General features: G+C 37.7%; 1 protein-coding gene across 3 annotated transcripts in view; it reads right to left on the bottom strand.

Annotated features, from left to right (window-relative positions):
- KCNG2 (potassium voltage-gated channel modifier subfamily G member 2) overlaps nucleotides 1-19,111 on the bottom strand; it is a 173,901-nt gene that overhangs the window by 91,631 nt on the left and 63,159 nt on the right. For 2 of the 3 annotated variants that reach the window (XM_020986906.2, XM_020986905.2), the window contains exon 2: nucleotides 3,753-4,553. In XM_020986906.2, the coding sequence (XP_020842565.1) occupies nucleotides 3,753-4,508 (756 nt within the window). In that variant the 5' untranslated portion in view covers nucleotides 4,509-4,553. Of the gene's footprint in view, nucleotides 1-3,752; nucleotides 4,603-19,111 lie in introns of all 3 variants that reach the window. The other variant, XM_078153556.1, reaches the window with a different exon arrangement.

Raw genomic sequence — 19,111 nt, 5'->3', positions numbered from 1 at the left:
CACATGCCATCCAGCTCCAATGACTCATCGTAGCAGCCAAGTAGCTGGCAGCAATCAGCACCATTTTTAAAAAGCCAAAAAGTGATTTGTTTAGCCAGTTATTTTTTTAATGGAGTCACATTTAGAAAATATTTAAGTCTTATAGTTTATAAGGTGTTAAGTTCAAATGGAAAAGAAACAAAAAGCAAACCAAAATACTAAATGGTTGTAAGTTTCCCTACCCTTCTCTCTTTTCCTGCTTGCAAATTTTTTTTATATAAAATCCATTTTCCTTAATTGACAAGGAAAAGAAGTTTTGAGCAAGTCTAAATGTTCTTTTTTTAATGACTGGATTGACTTTCAAAAAGAAATCTCTAACTGCACAGAATAATTGAAAAGCTTGGTGTATATGCCTACCCTTTGACTCAGTTATATTGTTACTAGTTCTATAGCCCAAATATATCAAAGAAAGGAAGATGAGCCACGTGTACAAAATTATGGAAGGCTGTTCTTTCTTGTGGCTGCAAAGAATTAGAAACTGAGAGGGTGCCCATCAATTATGGAATGACTGAATGAATTATGGTATGTGAATGTAATGGGAAACTATTATACTGTAAGGAATGATGAAGGGGATGGTTTTAGAGAAACCTGGGAAGATTTTTATGAATGGATACTGAAGTAAGCAGAACCAGGAGAACAATTTATATAATAACAATAATGTCGTGAAGATAGTCAACTTTGAAAGACTTAAAACTCATATCAACACAATGACCAATTCTAATCCCAGAGGACTCATGATGAATCCTGTTATCTACCTCCAGATAGAAAGGTGATGGATCCAGAGTGCAGGCTGAATCATATATGTATAGGCATGTGTATACACACACACACACACACACACACACACACACACACACACTTTTGGTTCAGTTGTTTCAGTCATGTCTGACTCTTCATGACCCCATTTGGGTTTTTCTTGGTAGAGATATGGGGAAATGATTTGCAATTTCCTTCTCCAGATTGTTTTACAAATGAGGAAACTGAGGCAAGCAGTGTTAAGTGATTTGCCCAGTGTCAACCAGTAATACAACTAGTAAGTGTCTGAAGCTGGATTTGAATTCAGGAAGATGAGTCTTCTTGAGTCCAGACCTGGTACTCTATCTATTGTACCACATAACTGCCCATATATATATACACACACATATACTTTGTAGTATATATAGGCATATGTATATATTAGTTTATATACATGTTATGTATTATGTATTTATAACATATATGTTTATACACAGGTATAATCTTGGAGAATAATCACTGTAAGCTTTACCTTAGAGTGATGATCACATGTTGCTAGCAGATCGCTAGAATGAATATATGCAAAGAGGTGAAGAGATTCTTAGAAAATCTGCCCTTTATGGTATTTCAGTCTAAAAAAAGTCAAAGTAGCTGAAATGCTGAAGGCATCAGTTGCTTCCAAATGCTCATGTTAAAAGGCCCACTAGGTTGGAAGAGGTTCCTACAATCAATCAACAGGCATTTATTAAGTGCCCACTGTATGACAGGCACCACTATTCTCTGAGGACATAAATGTGAGACATTCTCACCTATGTTCTGGGGATGGATGTAGGGAGTTGGACATATAACACCATCACCACAAGTCAATACAAGGTATTTACAACATAAACAGTGATTTACCATGGGAGTTCACTAACAATCTGGGGAATCAGGAGAGATTTACTGAATGAAGTAGCACTTGAGCTGGGTGTTGAAAGGACTCAGACGTTCCAAGAAGCAAAAGTGAGGGGAGGGAATCCTTTGCACCTGGAGAGACTAAGTGGAAGAGGAAACATGTTTATTCCATAGCATTGAGCAGCTAAATGATATGGGAGAAATCATAAGGAGTTATTCAGAAGGGCTACTGTTCTAGAGAAAGAGAGATGCTTTTATGGATTTTCTTGATATTTTAAGCTACAGCTTTGACTTTATTAAATTATGGGGGAAAGTAGTGATTCATGAAGGATGGAAAGTATGGAAGAGCTAAAATATGGAACTGACATAAGCTATATGTGGGTAACTGGAAGGTGATGAGAGTGCTTAGAGTAAGATATGCTGGAGGAAGGCCCATAAGATTTGCTTCTGAGCTCCTTAGTGCCCAAGGCAGCCTCAATTCCTCCCTAGAACTTCTATGTAAATGACTGTGCAAAGGAATTAATCTATGACTTTGAAAATCCAAATACATAAAGTGTCTTTTTAATAGCAGAATCAGAAACTTGGACTCAGTGAATGCTCCTGGAAATGGCAGTTCAGTAATCAGGTACCTAAACAATGAATGAGGCCAAACCAATTTCTTTAAATTTAAATTAAAGTGCAAATGACAGCCAGAGCTGAAGCCTTCTCACTCGCAACAGCTCTGACTGAGGATGTTCCAAGAGGATGCAAGGACAGGCTATTTTCCATCGGCTTATCTATCAGTTCTCTAATAATGATTTGGTTCTTGAGTTCTAAGAAGCTGATTGCACATCATAAATTCCTGGCATTTTAATGACTTTTGGCAGAGCGGGTGGGTCCTTGTTCTCTTGTGATAAATGTGTTAAAGTCATCCAAGCAGTAACTTCTGTGTTTCCCCAGTTGTTGGTGAAGCACTCGGTGCCACAGAGGCCTGGAGTAAGGGTGACGTGGGGTAAGGAGAAAGGGAAAAAGGAGGTGCCTATTTAACTCATACTACCAGCACCACAAAACATACAAACTGAATTAATCCATGTGTTAATTTGGTGGCATTGTGTGAAACAAGTTTTGCATGCATGCACACACACACACACACACACACACACACACACACGAAAATCTGTCCTTTAGGGTATCTTGGTTTAAAAAAAAAAGTCAAAGTAGCTGAAATGCTGAAGGCATCAGTTGCCTCCAAATACTCATGTTAACAGGCCCACTAGGTTGGAAGAGGTTCCTACAATCAATCAACAGGCATTTATTAAGTGGCCACTGTATGACAGGCACTGCTATTCTCTGAGGATATAAATGTAAAGGCATAAATGTCTTTATACATCCCCACTCTCTACTTCAGCCCCTCACCAGCTAGAACTTGTTTGGAAGATGATATCTGACTTCTTGAAGAAGAAAGGGGGCAAATAGAACTCCGAGATTTGGAGCTGAATGGGTTTGGATCTAAATCTGGATGTATTTATAGCTCCTTAAGAATCAGGAGCTTTTGCCTTCAAGATGCTGCAAACAAAAGGTGAGACGTCTAGAGAACATGAAAGGGAAGAGAAAGGGAATTAGTATTATTAAGCACCTAATATGTGTCAGGCACTGTGATAAGTGCTTTACAAATATTGTCTAATTTGATCCTATAACAACCCTGGGAGGTCGGTGCTACTTAATGACTCCCCCCACCCCCCATTTTACAGCTGAGGAAACTAAGACAATCAGAGGTTAAGTGATCTGCCCAGGGTCACACAGCTACTAAGTGTCTGAGGAGGGATTTGAACTCAGGTCTTCTTGACTCTAGGCCCAGTGAAGACTATTGATGGAATTTTGTCATTACTTAAAGCTATGGTTATATAGGGCCATGAATAACACTTGTCATCTGGATGATATAAGTTTATCTATGTAGAGTATATACACACACGGACACATACCCATCATTGAACACTACAGAAATCACTAAGCGTTTGACTGTTTTGTTAGTGTGTGTACAGCAGTTTACTCCCCAGGGCACCTAAAGTACTAAGTTCAAAGCCTGCATCTGCAGATACACTCACCCGATCCTCCTCGGCTCGAATATCTGGCATAGTACTCATGCAGAGGCTGACTGCAGTGATGGCCACAAAGGAGACAGAGATGCAGGCAAACATCTTCCCTGGAATCCCGGAGTGGGGATTTTCTACCATGTCCCTGAGCTGCCTCATGCACTGAGCCAGCCTACTGCCCTCCTGGAAGGCACAAGGTGGAGACTCATTCACCATCAGCTCAGTGTCATAGAACTGGGCCTCAGCAGCCTCTTCTTCTTTATGCCGGAGTCTCCTAAGGCAGCACCACTCGAGACAGTCCTCCTCAATCCCCCAGTAGGCCAGCTCATCCTGGAAGGAGAGGGCACACATCTCTCGAAGGAGCCTCAGTTTCCCTGCAGTAAGGAAATTCATAATGGTCTTGAAGGCACAAGGGTTGCGGTCGAAGAAGAATTCATTGCTGCTGACATCATAATCGTCACAGACGCTCATGATCTCATCATGGTTGTGACAGGACTTTAGCCGTTCCAGCCGGGTGAGAGGGCAGTTCTCAAGGGTAGTCCAAGGGAGTCTATACTTGATGCCGCCCACATTGATGATGATGTGCTGAGGCCAGTCCTCACAGTAAGTGGGGCAACAGGAGTCTTCTCCAGGATGTAAGAGCCTGGCTTTCTTGTAGAATAAGCCCTTCTTAGCCTGCACCTTGCATAGCTTCTCGAAGCCATTGTAAGAGTAGGGGGTGAAGTTGGGGTCGGGGTTCCCAGAGAGCAGAGCCATTTCCTGATACATTGGTTGTGATCATGGAGGTGTCCAGCCCTCTTTGAGGTGAAAAGCCTAGATCCAGAGAAGAACAAGAGAATGGATGGCTGTGGGGGACCAGTGTCTGCAAAAATAAAACAAAACACCACCACCAACAACAACAAAATGCAGTATTAGGGTAATGAAAAAATATTAAATGTTTGCTTGACAAATGGACTTCTCAATGACTATTTTCTCCTTCCCTTGCCTCCCAACATGCAGGTATTCCTAGTTTTGGGGAAAGATGGATGACCTAGGGACTGTAATTTTGCCCTACACTTTAATTACTCCTCTTTCTAACCTATTATTAAAGTTATTCAGTCACAGTAGTTAAGTCACTTTATCTCCCTTGGCAACTAGGTAGCTAAGTGGATAGAGCCCTGTGCCTGGACTCAGAAAGACCTGAGTTCAAATCCCCTCTCAGACATTTACTAGCTATGTGACCCTGGGCAAGTCACTTAATCTCTGTTTGCAATCAGTTTCCTCAACAGTAAAATAGGGATAATAATAGCACCTCACCTCACAGGATTGCTGTGAAGATGAAATGAGATAATCTTTGTAAAATGCTTAGCACAGTGCCTAGCACATAGTAGGAACTATATAAATAGTTCCCCTACTCCCTGCCTCGGGCCTCAGTTTCCTAACCAAACTGATGACTGAATAATCTATTAGATCCCTCCCAACTTCAACATTTTATAATTCTAAAATTCTAACTCCCAAATTTAATGGCATGGAAATAAATAACATAAAACTCTCATCTTGGCCAAGGAGTTTAACTCCATCAAACTTCCTACTAGAGTCACTTAAGCTGGGTAATTTAACTTCATTTCCCTTTGTTTCCTTTCCCCTGAGGAGCACAGGAATAGTCAGAAAGTTGACAATGGCACAAGTTAAGTAAACAATGAAAATAAGAAGTACAAATAGTAAAATAAAAAGCAAATAAAGAAAATAAAAGGTTAAAAAAACCAGAATCTATAAACTAGGAAATTTTATAGCTTAGTGAAAAGTTTCTCAAGGTCCACCACAACTATCCCAAACACTAAAAGAGGGATAAATTTCTTCAAAAGCTAATCAGTGACTCACCCTCTTTTTAATGTTTAGGGTAACTTTTTCAAGGCAAGAAAATTTAAATTTACTTGTAGCAAAGGTTACTTTTTTTAAAATGCGAAGTGTCTTAGGAAGTATTTCCAGTACTTTGGATAATAGTCAAATGTGTTATAATTAAGAATTGCTGTCAGTGTTTGGCTAAACACCACACCTAGGCCACAAGATAAAGTTGTGGCATTGAAGAGTGATGACTATGAAAACACACACACAACACACACACACACACACACACACACACACTCTATTAGCTCTGCAAAAATAAAGCCAGAAATATATTCAAATCCGTTCCTAAAGGGAGTTCTGTTGCTAGTACAAATGATTGTTTCTGATGAATTTTTCCTAGCATTCATTAGACTTTTGTGATGCCTATGCTGATAGACAGATGTCCTGCTATGAATCACAGGGAAGGATCTGCAATGATGAAAACTTCCTTGGTGCTCACATACCACCCACTTACTAAGCTTTGTGGCACATTTGGCTCTTTGACTAAGGGATGCCTCTTCAGGAGTAGCTGTCTGTTAAAAGGTAAAGCTTGGAATAGGTTTCTTAGGATACATTTTTACTGAACTAACTTCAGTTTATTTTAGGAAATAAAATGAGACAAGCAGAAGGTAGAAATACTATGTTTATCTTTAATGAATGTATACTTCTAGCACACTCAGCCCGGCATCTCAGACTTGTTAAATACTTTTAGCTTAGTCAACACACTTTAAAAAGGCTGTTTCAGATGACATGTTAATGAGACTAATTCACTCTGCTGCAGTTCGGAATCTTCCCATTTTAACTTTTATAGCCAGGGAATAAACATAACAAGCTAATTTGCTAGTGCTGAAACATTCCCTTTTAGTATACTATGTCGGTAGTTAGGAAATGATGTCACTGAGACAAAGCTATAGCAGCTTATTAGCAATATCACATGATAGGCCGTTTGTTCTTCAGTGCCCACTGGAGTGGTTTGTCCTTCCACAGTAGCAGACAGATCCTTTCTGCCTCCTAATTTATTTCCTACAGTAATTCTCTAGAAATAATTTCCACTTCTTCAACCAAACCTGGTCCAACTGGTGAAAACCACTAGAATTTCATCAACATCCTTATGTACCTTTGATGGAGCTATGAATTAGTCCAGCTATTCTGGAAAGCTGCTTGGAACTATGCCCCCAAAGTATATAACTTTGACCCAAAAATACCACTCCAATATAGCTCCAAAGAGATAGAGGAAAGAAGAAAAGAATCCACATATATGAAATTATTTAGAACAGCTCTTTTTGTAGTGGCAAGGAAATGGAAACTAAGGGATGCCCATCTACTGGAGAATAGCTGAAAAAATTATGGTATATGAATGTAATGAAATACTGACAAAAGAGATTATTTTAGAGAAACCTGGAAAAACTTGTATGAACTGATACATAGTGAAGTGAGTGGAACCAGGAAAACAATTTATATAATTATTGTTATTCAGTCATTTTTCAATTGTATCTGATTCTTCATGACTCCATTTGGGGTGTTCTTGGCAAAGATACTGGAGTGGTTTTCCATTTCCTTCTCCAGCTCATTTTACAGAAGATGAAACTGAGGCAAACAGAGTTAACTGACTTGCCCTAGGTCACAGAGTTAGAAAGTGTTTCAGGCCAGATTTGAATTTGGGAATATTAATCTTCCTGTTCATCTGTACAATAGCTGCCCATCAATACAATACCAATAACATTATAAAGAAAAAAAAACTTTGAGGGACTTAAGAACTCTGATGCTATGACCAATCACCATTTTATTTTTTTCCAGTTAATAGTATTTTATTTTTTTCAATTACATGTAAAGATAGTTCCCAACATTCACCGTTAAAAGATTTTGAGTTCCAAATTTTTTGCTCCTCCCTTCCATCTCCCCTGCCCAAGATGGCATACAATCTGATATAGGTTATACATGTACACATTAAATATATTCCCATATTAGTCATGTTGTAAAAGAGGAATCAGAATAAAAGGGAAAGACCATGAGAAAGAAAGAAAAAACAAAAAAAGAGAAAATAGTATGTTTCGATCTGAATTCAGACTCCATAGTTATTTTCTCTGGATGTGGATAGCATTTTCCATCATGAGGCTTTTGAAGTTGTCTTAGAGCCTTGTATTGCTGAGAAGAGCTAAGACAAGTCTACCAAAGTTGGTCATCACACAATGTTGCTGTTACTGCGTATTACATTCTCCTGGCTCTGCTCACTTCACTCAGCAGGAGTTCATGTAAGTCTTTCCAGGTTTTTCTGAAATCTGCCTGCTCATTATTTCTTATAGAACAATAGTGTTCCTTTACATTCATATACCACAACTCATTCAGCCATTCCCCAGTTAATGGGCATCCCCTCAATTTCCAATTCTTTGCCAGCACAAAAAGAGCTGGTATAAACATTTTTGTACATATGGGTCCTTTTCCCTTTTTCATGATCTCTTTGGGATGCAGACCTAGTAGTAGTATTGCTGGATCAAAGAGTATGTACAGTTTTATAGCCCTTTGAGCATACTTTCAAATTGCTCTCCAGAATGGTTGGATCAGTTCACCACTCCACCAACAATGCATTAGTGTTCCAATTTTCCCACATCTTCTCTAACATTTATCATTTTCCTTTTTTTGTTATTTTAGCCAATCTGATGGATGTGATGTGGTACCTAAGAATTGTTTTAATTTGTATTTCTCTAATCAATAGTGATTTAGAGCACTTTTTTCATATGACTATAGACAGTGTTAATTTCTTCATCTAAAAACTGCCTGTTCATACCCTTTGGCCATTTATCAATTGGGGAATGACTTGTATTCTTATAAATTTGACTCAGTTCTCTCTATATTTTAGAAATGAGGCCTTTATCAGAGACACTGGCTATAAAAATTCTCAGATTTCTGCTTCCCTTTTTGGTTGAATTGGCTTTGCACAAAACCTTTTCAATTTCATGTAATCAAAATTATCCATTTTGCATTTCATAATGTTCTCTATGTCTTGTTTGGTCACAAATTCTTCTCTTCTCCATAGATCTGACAGTAAACTATTCCTTGCTCTTTATGTCTCAATCATGTACCTATTTTGACCAAACATCATCTTAGGAAACTGATGAGAAAATATGCTACTCACATCCTGACAGAGGGGTGATGGACTCAAGATGCAAAATGAGACCAACAGTTTTGGACATGGCCAATGGGGGAATTTGTTTTACTTGACTGTATATCTGTTACATGGGTTTTGTTTTTCTTTTTTCTCTAGTGGGTGAGACTGAGAAAGAAAGAAAATAAATACTTGTTTGTTTAAAAAAAATTTAAAAGATTCCATTGCCATATACTTTCAGAATCTTAGCAGTAAAGAGGAAGAAAGATGAAAAAAAAGTACAAATAGGTTACTACCTAGAATCAGAGAAATTAGTAGGCAGATGAAAGCACCAAAAAACACACACACATACATATGCATTAGAGACAGTGTGGTGTTGTGTTGAGGAAATTTGCTTTGGAGTACAGAAGACAGGCATTCAAGTCCTGCCTCCAACATGTACTAGTTCTGTGACTACAGGCAAGTTATTTAACTTTTCAGACAACTTTCTAAGCCTTTAAGTTATAGATGATTATACAGTTACAGTATGTTTATATACACATACATAAATGATAAGATAGCTATATATAATGTGTTTATATATATACACATGATAAGTTATATATATATAGTGCATGCATATATGTGTATACATATATATACATACATGTGTATGTGTACATGTATGTGTGTATATGTATACACACATATATACACATATAAACACACATCTTTTGTATATATGTATGCATAGAGAGAGTTTCCACACTGGGGCTTCCCTGCATTAATGAAATCACAAGTCTAGACCAAAAACATATGCACACACATATTTTAAATGGTGATGGACTTAACCTATGATATTTTAAAATACATAACAAAGTGATAATAATCAAATCAAATCATATAGGCAGAAAAAATTACTAGTGGAACAGATATATATCCAAACCATTAAAAGAGCTTAATAAATGAAAAAAATAGAAGTAACATATTAAAGGGGAAATAAATCAGTATTTGATAATTTTGGGGGGAAACAACTAAAGGAAGAAGAATTAATTTGGATCTATTTCTCATGCCATACACTGTAATAAATTGTGGCTGGATCAAGGAGTTAACATTTTCAAAAAATCTATTTTAAAAACTAGGAGAAATGTGATAGCACCCCTCTTCCTATTAGGGAGGAAATAAATTTCTGACTAAGGAAAATGATTTTTTAACAAAGATATTATAGACATATTTGAAAAGATTAAAATAAACTTTTTACACAATGAAATACACTAAAATATAAAAAGGAAACCAACTGAAAAATATATGACAAACATAATTAATGAGTTTATTATTCAAAATGGATAAAGAATTTATATAAAGACAGATGGTCAACATCCAGATTCTAGATGATCCAATGGTTTATATGTGAGATAGCAGAAAGAGAACTGGATTTGAAATCAGAGGATCTGGGTTAGTCTGATTCTACTCAACTTTCTAACTATGTTACCTTAGGTAAGTCATTGTATCTGCCTCAGATTCAGTTTTCTCATCTATTAAATGATGAGGTTGGGTTAAATAATATCTCAGGGGACATTTAGTTCTAAATCCTGTGATCCCAGAGACAGAAAGTAAGTCATCACATGCAGAAAAAACTACATGACCAGTAGCAATTAAAAAAAAAACCTTTTAAGGTACCATTTACACTTATTAAATCGGAAAGAATAAAACTGACAAAAATGCAGAGTTGGCTAAGCTGAGAAGAAAAAGATGTATTTGGATATTGCTATTGATACTGGAAATTATCTTAATCTTTCTGGATGGTAATATTGGGAAGAGCTACATTCAGACCTTTTGACCTAGTAATTATGCTTCTGGGATTATATCTCCAGGAAATAACTCCAAAGGAAAAATAAGTGATTTGTACTCATAAATTCATAGCACTACCATGAAAAATATCCAAACATTGTAAACCGCTCAAGTGCCCATAATAGGAAGATGATTAAGCCAACAATGGTATGTTGATGTCCATGATAACTAAATAAAATGACAAAAATCTGCACTGCACAGAACCTTCAGGGATGTGCATTGGAAGAAAAATTTAAGTAGAAATATGCAATATAAACCAAAAGTACATTAAATGAAAAAAAGTAGAACACAAAATAATACATACTAATAGAGTAATTACACATATAGAAAATATGTAGGAAAATAATTCAGAGTCATTCTGATTAGTTCCTCCCCACCCCACCCCCCAATGGAATTAATTCCTAATGTGAAAAAAATCACTAGCTGAGCTCTGAGTTAATGCAAGGATTGGGGTGGGATATGGAGGAAAAGGAGGAAGTATAAAGGAGGGATGAAGACATGGATATTACAGCCATTTTTGATGTGGTGGAGAGGTAGTAGAAAGAGTACTAGAAATCTTTAGTTAGTACTAGTATTGACTTTGAGTTAGAAGACACCAGGGTTAAAATACGACTTCTGACATTTAATAGCTTTGTGATAATGGGCAAGACATTAATTGCCTCTGGGTCTTAGCTTCCTCACAAGTATAATTTAACAACAACAATAATAGCTAGCATTTATTTAATGATTTAAGGTTTGCTAAGAACTTTTAACAGATGAGGAAACTGAGGCTAAGAGATTATGCTACTTATCTGAGGCAAGTTTCAAACTCTGGTCTTCTTCACTTCAAGTATAGAACTTTAGCCACTGTACCATCTAGTTGCCTGTAAAATGGGGTTAATCACACCTCATAGAGGTTCTGCTGTGAGAATCAAATGAGCCAATGTGTAGAAAATGCTTTGCAAAACAAATATATAAATAGAATTTATTATTATGCAATTTTTTCTACTGGGTCCCTGGAATGCAGTTGTTTGCAGTGGGGCCTTTGGTATACACTGTATGCACACAACCACTAGATTACATTTTAGGATATTGGATACGGGAACATAGTAGGAGATACTTATTTTTAGGGCAAAATATAGCCCTTAAGGTCAGTACTTTGGATTCTTTCATGTTCGAAGATTTATGCTCTTCCTATTGCCATGTAATATTGTCCCTACTAAAACCTAGAACTTAAATAGCCTCAGGAGACACATTTCAGATGCAAGCAAAAGGTGGGAAGCAGGTGGGCCAATCTCTGAGGCCTGTGGAAGAAAAGAAAGGGGATGACATGGAGATGATCATGAGGGAGAAGTGTCTCTGGGTGGTTACAGTGGTAGGAGGTCTTCCTTGAATTTTCCTTATCCTTCAACCCTATGAAACACTTTCTCTCAGTCATTTCACTCCTTGCTCAGTTCCCATTGCTATCCTTCAGTCTATTATTCCTCTTTCTCACAAAGCACTTGTTCCAGACTATAGCAGTCACCATTAGTAGTTTGGAGCTGAGTGAATTCTAGTTTCTACTTTCTCAGTAAGTGGAGAGAGAAATTAAGGAAGAAAGGAAGGAAGGCAAGAGAGAAAGAAAGAAAGAAAGAAAGAAAGAAAGAAAGAAAGAAAGAAAGAAAGAAAGAAAGAAAGAAAGAAAGAAAGAAAGAAAGAAAGAAAGAAAGAAAGGAAGAAGGAAAGAAAGGGAAGGAAGAAGGAAAGAAAGGGAAGGAAGAAGGAAAGAAAGGGAAGGAAAGAAGGAAGGAGGTAAAGGTGGGAGGGAGAAAGAGTGGAAATGGAGGGAGAGGGAAAGGAGGGAGGGATGAAAGGAACAAAGGAGAGAGGGAAAGTAATAGGGAGGGAAGAAGGAAAGAAGCAGCATTTATTAAATGCTATGTGCTAGATGCTATACTAAGCACTGTACAATTATTAGCTCGTTTGATCTTCAAAAAACTCATACTAATATACTAACCCAAACTAAGATAATCCCTATTTTACCGATGAGGAACCTGAGACAAATAGACATTAAGTGCTCAGGGTCACACAACTAGTAACTGACTGACACCAGGTTTGAATTCGTGTCTTCCTGACTCCAGGCCCTGCACTTAAACTACTATGCCAGCAAGCTGTCCCAAACAATGGAAACTAAGCGAGTGCCTATCAGTTGGAAAGCGGCTGAACAAATTATGAGATATTTATGTAATGGAATACTATCGTGCCATAAGAAATGACAAAGGAGGGGGCAGCTAGGTGGCACAGTGGATAGAGCACTGGCCTTGAAGTCAGGAGGACCTGAGTTCAAATACGGCCTCAGACCAAACACTTGACACTTACTAGCTGTGTGACCCTGGGCAAGTCACTGAACCTCAATTACCAAAAAAAAAAAAGAAAAAGAAAAAAAAAGATAAGAAATGACAAAGGAAATGGATTTAGAAAAACCTGGGGAGATTTGGAGGAAATGAAACAGAGTGAAGTGAGTACAACCCAAACCAATGACTACAACACAGTAAAGAAAAACATCTTCAAAAGACCTAAAAGCTCTGATTAATGCAGTGACCACCCACAACTCCAGAAAACTAATGAAAAAGGATGCTTTCAACCTCTTACTAGAGGTGCAGAGGAGTAAAGCATACATTTTCAGACATGGCCAATGTGAGAATTTATTTTGCTTGACTATGTTTATTACAAGGAAGACTTTTGGGGGACCAGGAGTGGGAAAAGAAATAGGGAAACTAGGTAAAGCATAGTGTCTTGCACACAGTAAGTACTGTATAAGTGCTTATTCCTTTCCATTCCCCTTTGTTATAAGAACATATGCATATACATTATTTGCTTCATAGCGTTGTCATGAAGAATGCAATTTGTAATATTTATTTAAATTGTCCATGTGAAATAAAATATATTTTGTGTTTACTGCTTATAAAACACTTTCTCACAACTACCCTATGAGGGAAGAAGTATCAGCAATGTTCCCATCTTATAGATGTGGAAATTGAGGCAATTGATTTGCCCATAGACAGTAAATGTCAGATTAATGATTTGAATCAAGGACTTCTGGCTTCAAGTCCAGTACTCTTTTTATGCAGTCTTCTCTGAGCTGGTGGCATCAAAGATACAACAATGTTTTAATCATCTAGGAGAAGGAAATGTGCTCAAAGGCACCTTGCATACATTAAAAAACCCAAACTGGATAATAAAATATATATGGTTTTTCTTATTTTTGGAGGAAACACATAAATAAATGATGGCAAACTCAAAGATACTCCTGTAAGTATTATAGTCCTTGGGAGTTTAAAACTTACTAGTAGACACAAAATAAGCAGTATGTTCAATTTTTGTCATACTATTTTAACACTGAATTACTCAGAAGATTTGATAATTGAGGTTCAACTAATTGAAGTTTGACTTCATTTATAACAGAAGGCCACAAGTCTTGAGTCTCTTCTTCCTAGAGGGCAAATCCTCAGAAGTAAGAGAACACACCCACTTCTTTCCTCTTGTAGCCATGTGGAAACTTCCTACTGCCTATTTCCTAGTTGGCCATACCACTAAGATCCCTGGAGCACCTGAACCCATTTATTTATAAACCTCTGATTACTGGAGGCAGCACCAGTGTCATACTCCAAGCAGGCTCAGGGAAAATAAACCAGCTTGGAATGTGTGAAGAAACAAATTAAAGAGAAAGTCTCTTGAGGAACTGTGGGAGGTAACACACTTTGGAAGTGTGCGTGGAGAGTGTGTATAGGACTCTAGGTCCTATTATCCAGGTGAAAGGGAAAGAAAATGAAAAGGAGCAAAAAGACAATGGGTTTTTTAAAGGCTAGAAAATGAGTTTGTAGTTAATTATTTCAGAGCTGAATTGACCGTTTTGTAGTCAAAATCAAATAAAACATTAACTGGAACTGACCAAAAATTTCTTTAGTAGATCGTTATTTATGAATTTCACCAAAATGAGGGAATGGATTTTTTTCCTCCATAAAATATATATATTTTTTTCTTTTGGGAGAAAGCTCTTTCTCTGTGAAAGGGGAAAACCAATCCTGAGATTTCTGTTTAGATGAACTGAGTTCTAAGCCTTAAAAAAAAAAAAAGAGTCCTTCATTCCAGTTGGCAAAAAAAAAAATTGCATTTCCTCAGGGTATTGTTGTATATGTTCACAAATGCTGAATACTTGTAGGATGGTTGGATTTATGTAATAAATTCAATAAGCAGTTAGCTGATCAGTAAGCCTGCTGTAAGTAGTAACATACCAATATCCACTGTTGACATAATGAGAATGTGTCATCAGTAGAGTTTGATTTAAGCATGTGATCTTTTGTTGCTCACTGCTGATAAGAAGCTATTTAGTGGCACTAGTTTGGTATCAGGGCAGCTAGGTGGTGAAGTGGATAGAACACTGTGCTTGGAATCAGGAAGACTCATCTTTCCTCAATTACTAACTGTGTGACCCTGAGAAAGTCACAGCTCCTCATATGTAAAATGAGAAAGAAAAGGCAAAGCATTGTAGCATATTTGCCAAGAAAACCCCTAAATGGGATCACAAAGAATAGGGACATGACCCAACAACAACTTGGTATCGGGTATTTTTCTTTAATACTAACTTTCCATGGAAGGAATCACGAGAGTCATTTTGGATTCTTTTGTGTTCAAGATCATTAGTCACCTTTCCCCATCATCCTGCCCAAGTTCATAGGTAGAAAGCAATATGGTTACAATAAAATACTTATTTCCATCAAATTCTTGACAATGTGATTAAGAGATTATGTGCTTCAGCTCAATTGAATTAGTACTAGACCATCTCACTTTTCAGTAACTCCAATAACATTAACCAAATTAATTAAAAAACTTAGCACTGTTACCTAAAAACTACAACACCACCAGACCACTCACTGAAAACAGGTTTTATTTAGTTCAAAGCCTATAGTGAGGCTGCTTCTACACTCACCTTGAGGTTGTTTGTGCCACATTCTACCCAGTTTTGATTGGCACATCATTGTATGGTGTGCTGCCCAGATGCCAGGATTCAGTGGTAACTGTTGAACTTTGAATTACTGATGAATATCTGTGGCTTTCTGCAGTTTCTTGATATGGCCAGTATGGAACATGTTGGTCTTGGGGCTTATCAGTTCATGCACAAGTAGGGGCTTAAGAAATAGCATTTCCTGATGACAATGATAATGTTGTCCCAGTTTTACAAAGTAGCCTCTAATCTCCCACCTGTCTCTCAGGTTCCTTCCAGCTCAAAAGATTCTTGTGGGTATGCTTCAAAGAGCACAATCAACCAGGAGAGCAGAAGGCTTCATAAAGATGGAGTGGATATGGGTATCTCTGAAAACCCAACATCATTTTGGGGGAACTGTAGGGGTAAAGAAAAAGCTTTTAAAGTCCCTCAAGACCTCCTCAAAAATCTCAGCAGCATCTATCTGAAATGATTGACTGTAAGGCTGACTTCATCAAAAGTCTATAAAATATTCATTCAACCAGTATTTATTCAAGTACAGTACATACCATTCTTTGATCACAAAGTATCCTAGGCATTTTGAGAGACAGAGTCTATACTCCTGAATCTTGGCTGGCCTTTTTTGAAAAAAACTAGTTCCTTATCCTTTGATCCATAGGGAGAAGAGAGGAAAGCTTCACAAAATCTCATCCATGATGTCAGAAAGCATGTTATTTTGTGTTGTTGTTGAGTCCTTCCATGGAAAGCTAGGCATTAAAGAAAAATACCTGATACCAAGTTGTTGCTGGGTCAGTTCAGTCCTGTCCAACTCTTCATGACCCCATTTTGGAGTTTTCTTGGCAAAGATACAGGAGTGGTCTGCCATTTCCTTGTCCAGCTTATTTTACAGATAAGGAAACTGAGTCAGGCAGGATTAAGTGACTTGCCTAAGGTCATGTAGCTAGTAAGTGTCTGAGGCTGGATTTGAACTCATGAAGATGAATCTTCCTGATTCCAGAACACTGATTCTATCCACCACATCGTCTACCTGCCCATAAAGTATATTAAGACCCCCACCAAAAGAATTACTATTTTATCAGGAATCCCTCACAAATGGTGATAAGGATAGAGTCATATTCACACTTTAGGGACATTGTGCCTGAGAGTTGCTACATCAGTTAATCCATCAGTCAACAAGACATTATTATGGTCTACTAAGTTCCAGGCATTGTGCTAAGCACTGATGATACAAAGAAAGGTAAAAGCAGTCCCCTGCTGTCAAGAAGCTTATAATTTAATGGGAGAGACAATATGCAAACAACTATGTAATTGGAGAAAAACAACAGAGAAAAGACACTGGCTATTGGGAAAAGTTTCTTGCAGAAGGTGAGATTTTAGCCAGGACTTGAAGGAAGTTAGGCAAATTAAGAGACATAAATGTGAAGGAAGAGAGTTCCATTCATGGGGGATGGCAAGTGAAAATGGCTGAAATTGGGAGGTGGAATGTCTAGTGTAAGGAGAAGGAAGGAGGCCAATATCACTCATTTACAGAGTTGGGGGAGAGTAGTGTAAGGAACAAGAAGACGGAAAGATAGGAAGGGCCAAGTCATAGAAGTCTTTAAAAGCCAAACAGAATTTTACATTTGATCCTGGAGGCAATAGTTATAAGAAGAGATTCAATTAATTAATTAATTAATTGATTGATGAGAGATTAAATTTCTTTACACATTCCACTCCACCATTGGTCATTCAAGTTCCATAATATGGTTTAGATATTCTATCCACACCTGCTTCCACAACAGGGCCTTTGGCCCAAGTCAGTTAAGGCCCCACTTCGTTGATCCTCTAAACTTGATTTCAAGTAGCCTCTGATTTTTTAGAGCTGTGGTTGTGTTCAGTTTTCCCTGTGACTTTAAGATTCAGATAGATGTCATAACCTGGCACCTTCCTCAGTATCACTTATCAGTTGTACTTACTATTAAATCACAGGATGACATTAAATGACCAACAATGAATTGAGGTAGTGGTACTTCCAACAGTGAAGTGAGGTTTTTATTGTAACAGCCTGGCAAGACTGTACCTGAGCAGAAAATGAATGATGGAGGATGCCTAGGTAGTAGTTGCACAGTAACACAAAGTAACACCATCTAGAAGAAATACTAGGAAACACAAAAGCACAACTTTAAACTCCACAATAACTTGGGGAAGCAATGTGATATAGTTTATAAAGACCCACATTTTAATCCTATCTCTGCCATTAGCTAGAGGTACCACCTTGGACAGGTAACTTAACTCTCCCAAACCTCAGTCTTCCCACTGATAAGTTAAGGGAGTTGGAGTAGATGAGATCTAAGTTCGCCTTTCACTGTAGCAGTCTAGATTCTATAATAACTCCAGGAGACAACATCAACAGACAGTATGACATGAAGTAAAGCAAAAATTGTAAGTTCTATTACTCTGATGACTGAAATTATGCCAGAGGAGGTTAACAAAAGCATTTCTGATCTGATCAATATCTGGCTACACCACTTATTAACCATTTGACCTTAGGCAAGTCAGCTAAAGTGTAGCTAAGTGGCACAGTGTATAAAGTGTCGGGCCTGGAGTCGGGAAGACTCAACTTTCTGAGTTCAATTTCGGCCTCAGACACTTACTATCTGTGTGACCCTGGGCAAGTCCCTTAACCCTGTTTGCCTCAGTTTTCTCAACTGTAATATGAGCTGGGGAAGGAAATGTCAAACCACTCCACTATCTTTGCCAAGATAACCCCAAAGGGGGTCACCAAGAGTTGGACATGACTAATAGGACTCAATAACAACAATAAAAAGGTAATTAACTCCTCTGAGCCACACTTTCCTTATCTCTCTGCAGGCATATGACAGCATGCATACATAAATATTACAAATACTCGACCAGCACACCTCCTAGGACATATGCTCCATGGAGGAAGGGACCAAATCTTACTTAAATGTTGTTTATCACCCAACCCCCAGCCTATTGTGCTCTCACACAATAGGGATTTAATAAAGGATTGCTGGAGCAAACACACGTGATAGTCTGAGTGGCAGACTAAGAAAAGGGCCTTGATTTTGGGATTGACTTCGTCTTGAAGGAAGGATAAGCCTCCTCCCTTCATGTACCATGCCCATAAGGTAGGAAATATTTTTATACCATGCTGCAAATAAACACAAACATTGTTTCAGTAATTAACATTTAAATATCATATGTAAAATGAAATGCAATTTGCAAGTGAACTGGTTGTTGTGACATGATTTGAAATATGAGACATAAAACATAGATTAGGTTGAATGTAAACTGCATCCTAGGGAGTTGGAAGAGTTCAAACAAAGCATCTTTCTGCACTGCTGGAGATTAACGATATGTCATTGTAACCAACAACATCTACATAATTCTTTTTTTAAGGGCATGACATTCATGTACAGCAAAACAATGCTTACCTTGAAATAATGCCACTAAGAGGAAGCCTCGCTTGGTTCCAATTAAATGTCATGATTCACACTCACTCCTGATCTCAGCCCCCCACCAGGAATGTATATAGAACAGCTAAAGAGCATACATCACACATTTCAACACATTAATCTGCTCAAAAGAGGGGGCATATTTCCCTGT

This window comes from Phascolarctos cinereus, unplaced genomic scaffold, assembly GCF_003287225.1.
Source record: "Phascolarctos cinereus isolate Bilbo 61053 unplaced genomic scaffold, phaCin_HiC Scaffold_4;HRSCAF=312, whole genome shotgun sequence".
Classification (NCBI taxonomy): domain Eukaryota; kingdom Metazoa; phylum Chordata; class Mammalia; order Diprotodontia; family Phascolarctidae; genus Phascolarctos; species Phascolarctos cinereus.
The sequence above is the reverse complement of the archived record's forward strand: the minus strand, read 5'-3'. Positions and strand labels throughout refer to the sequence as shown.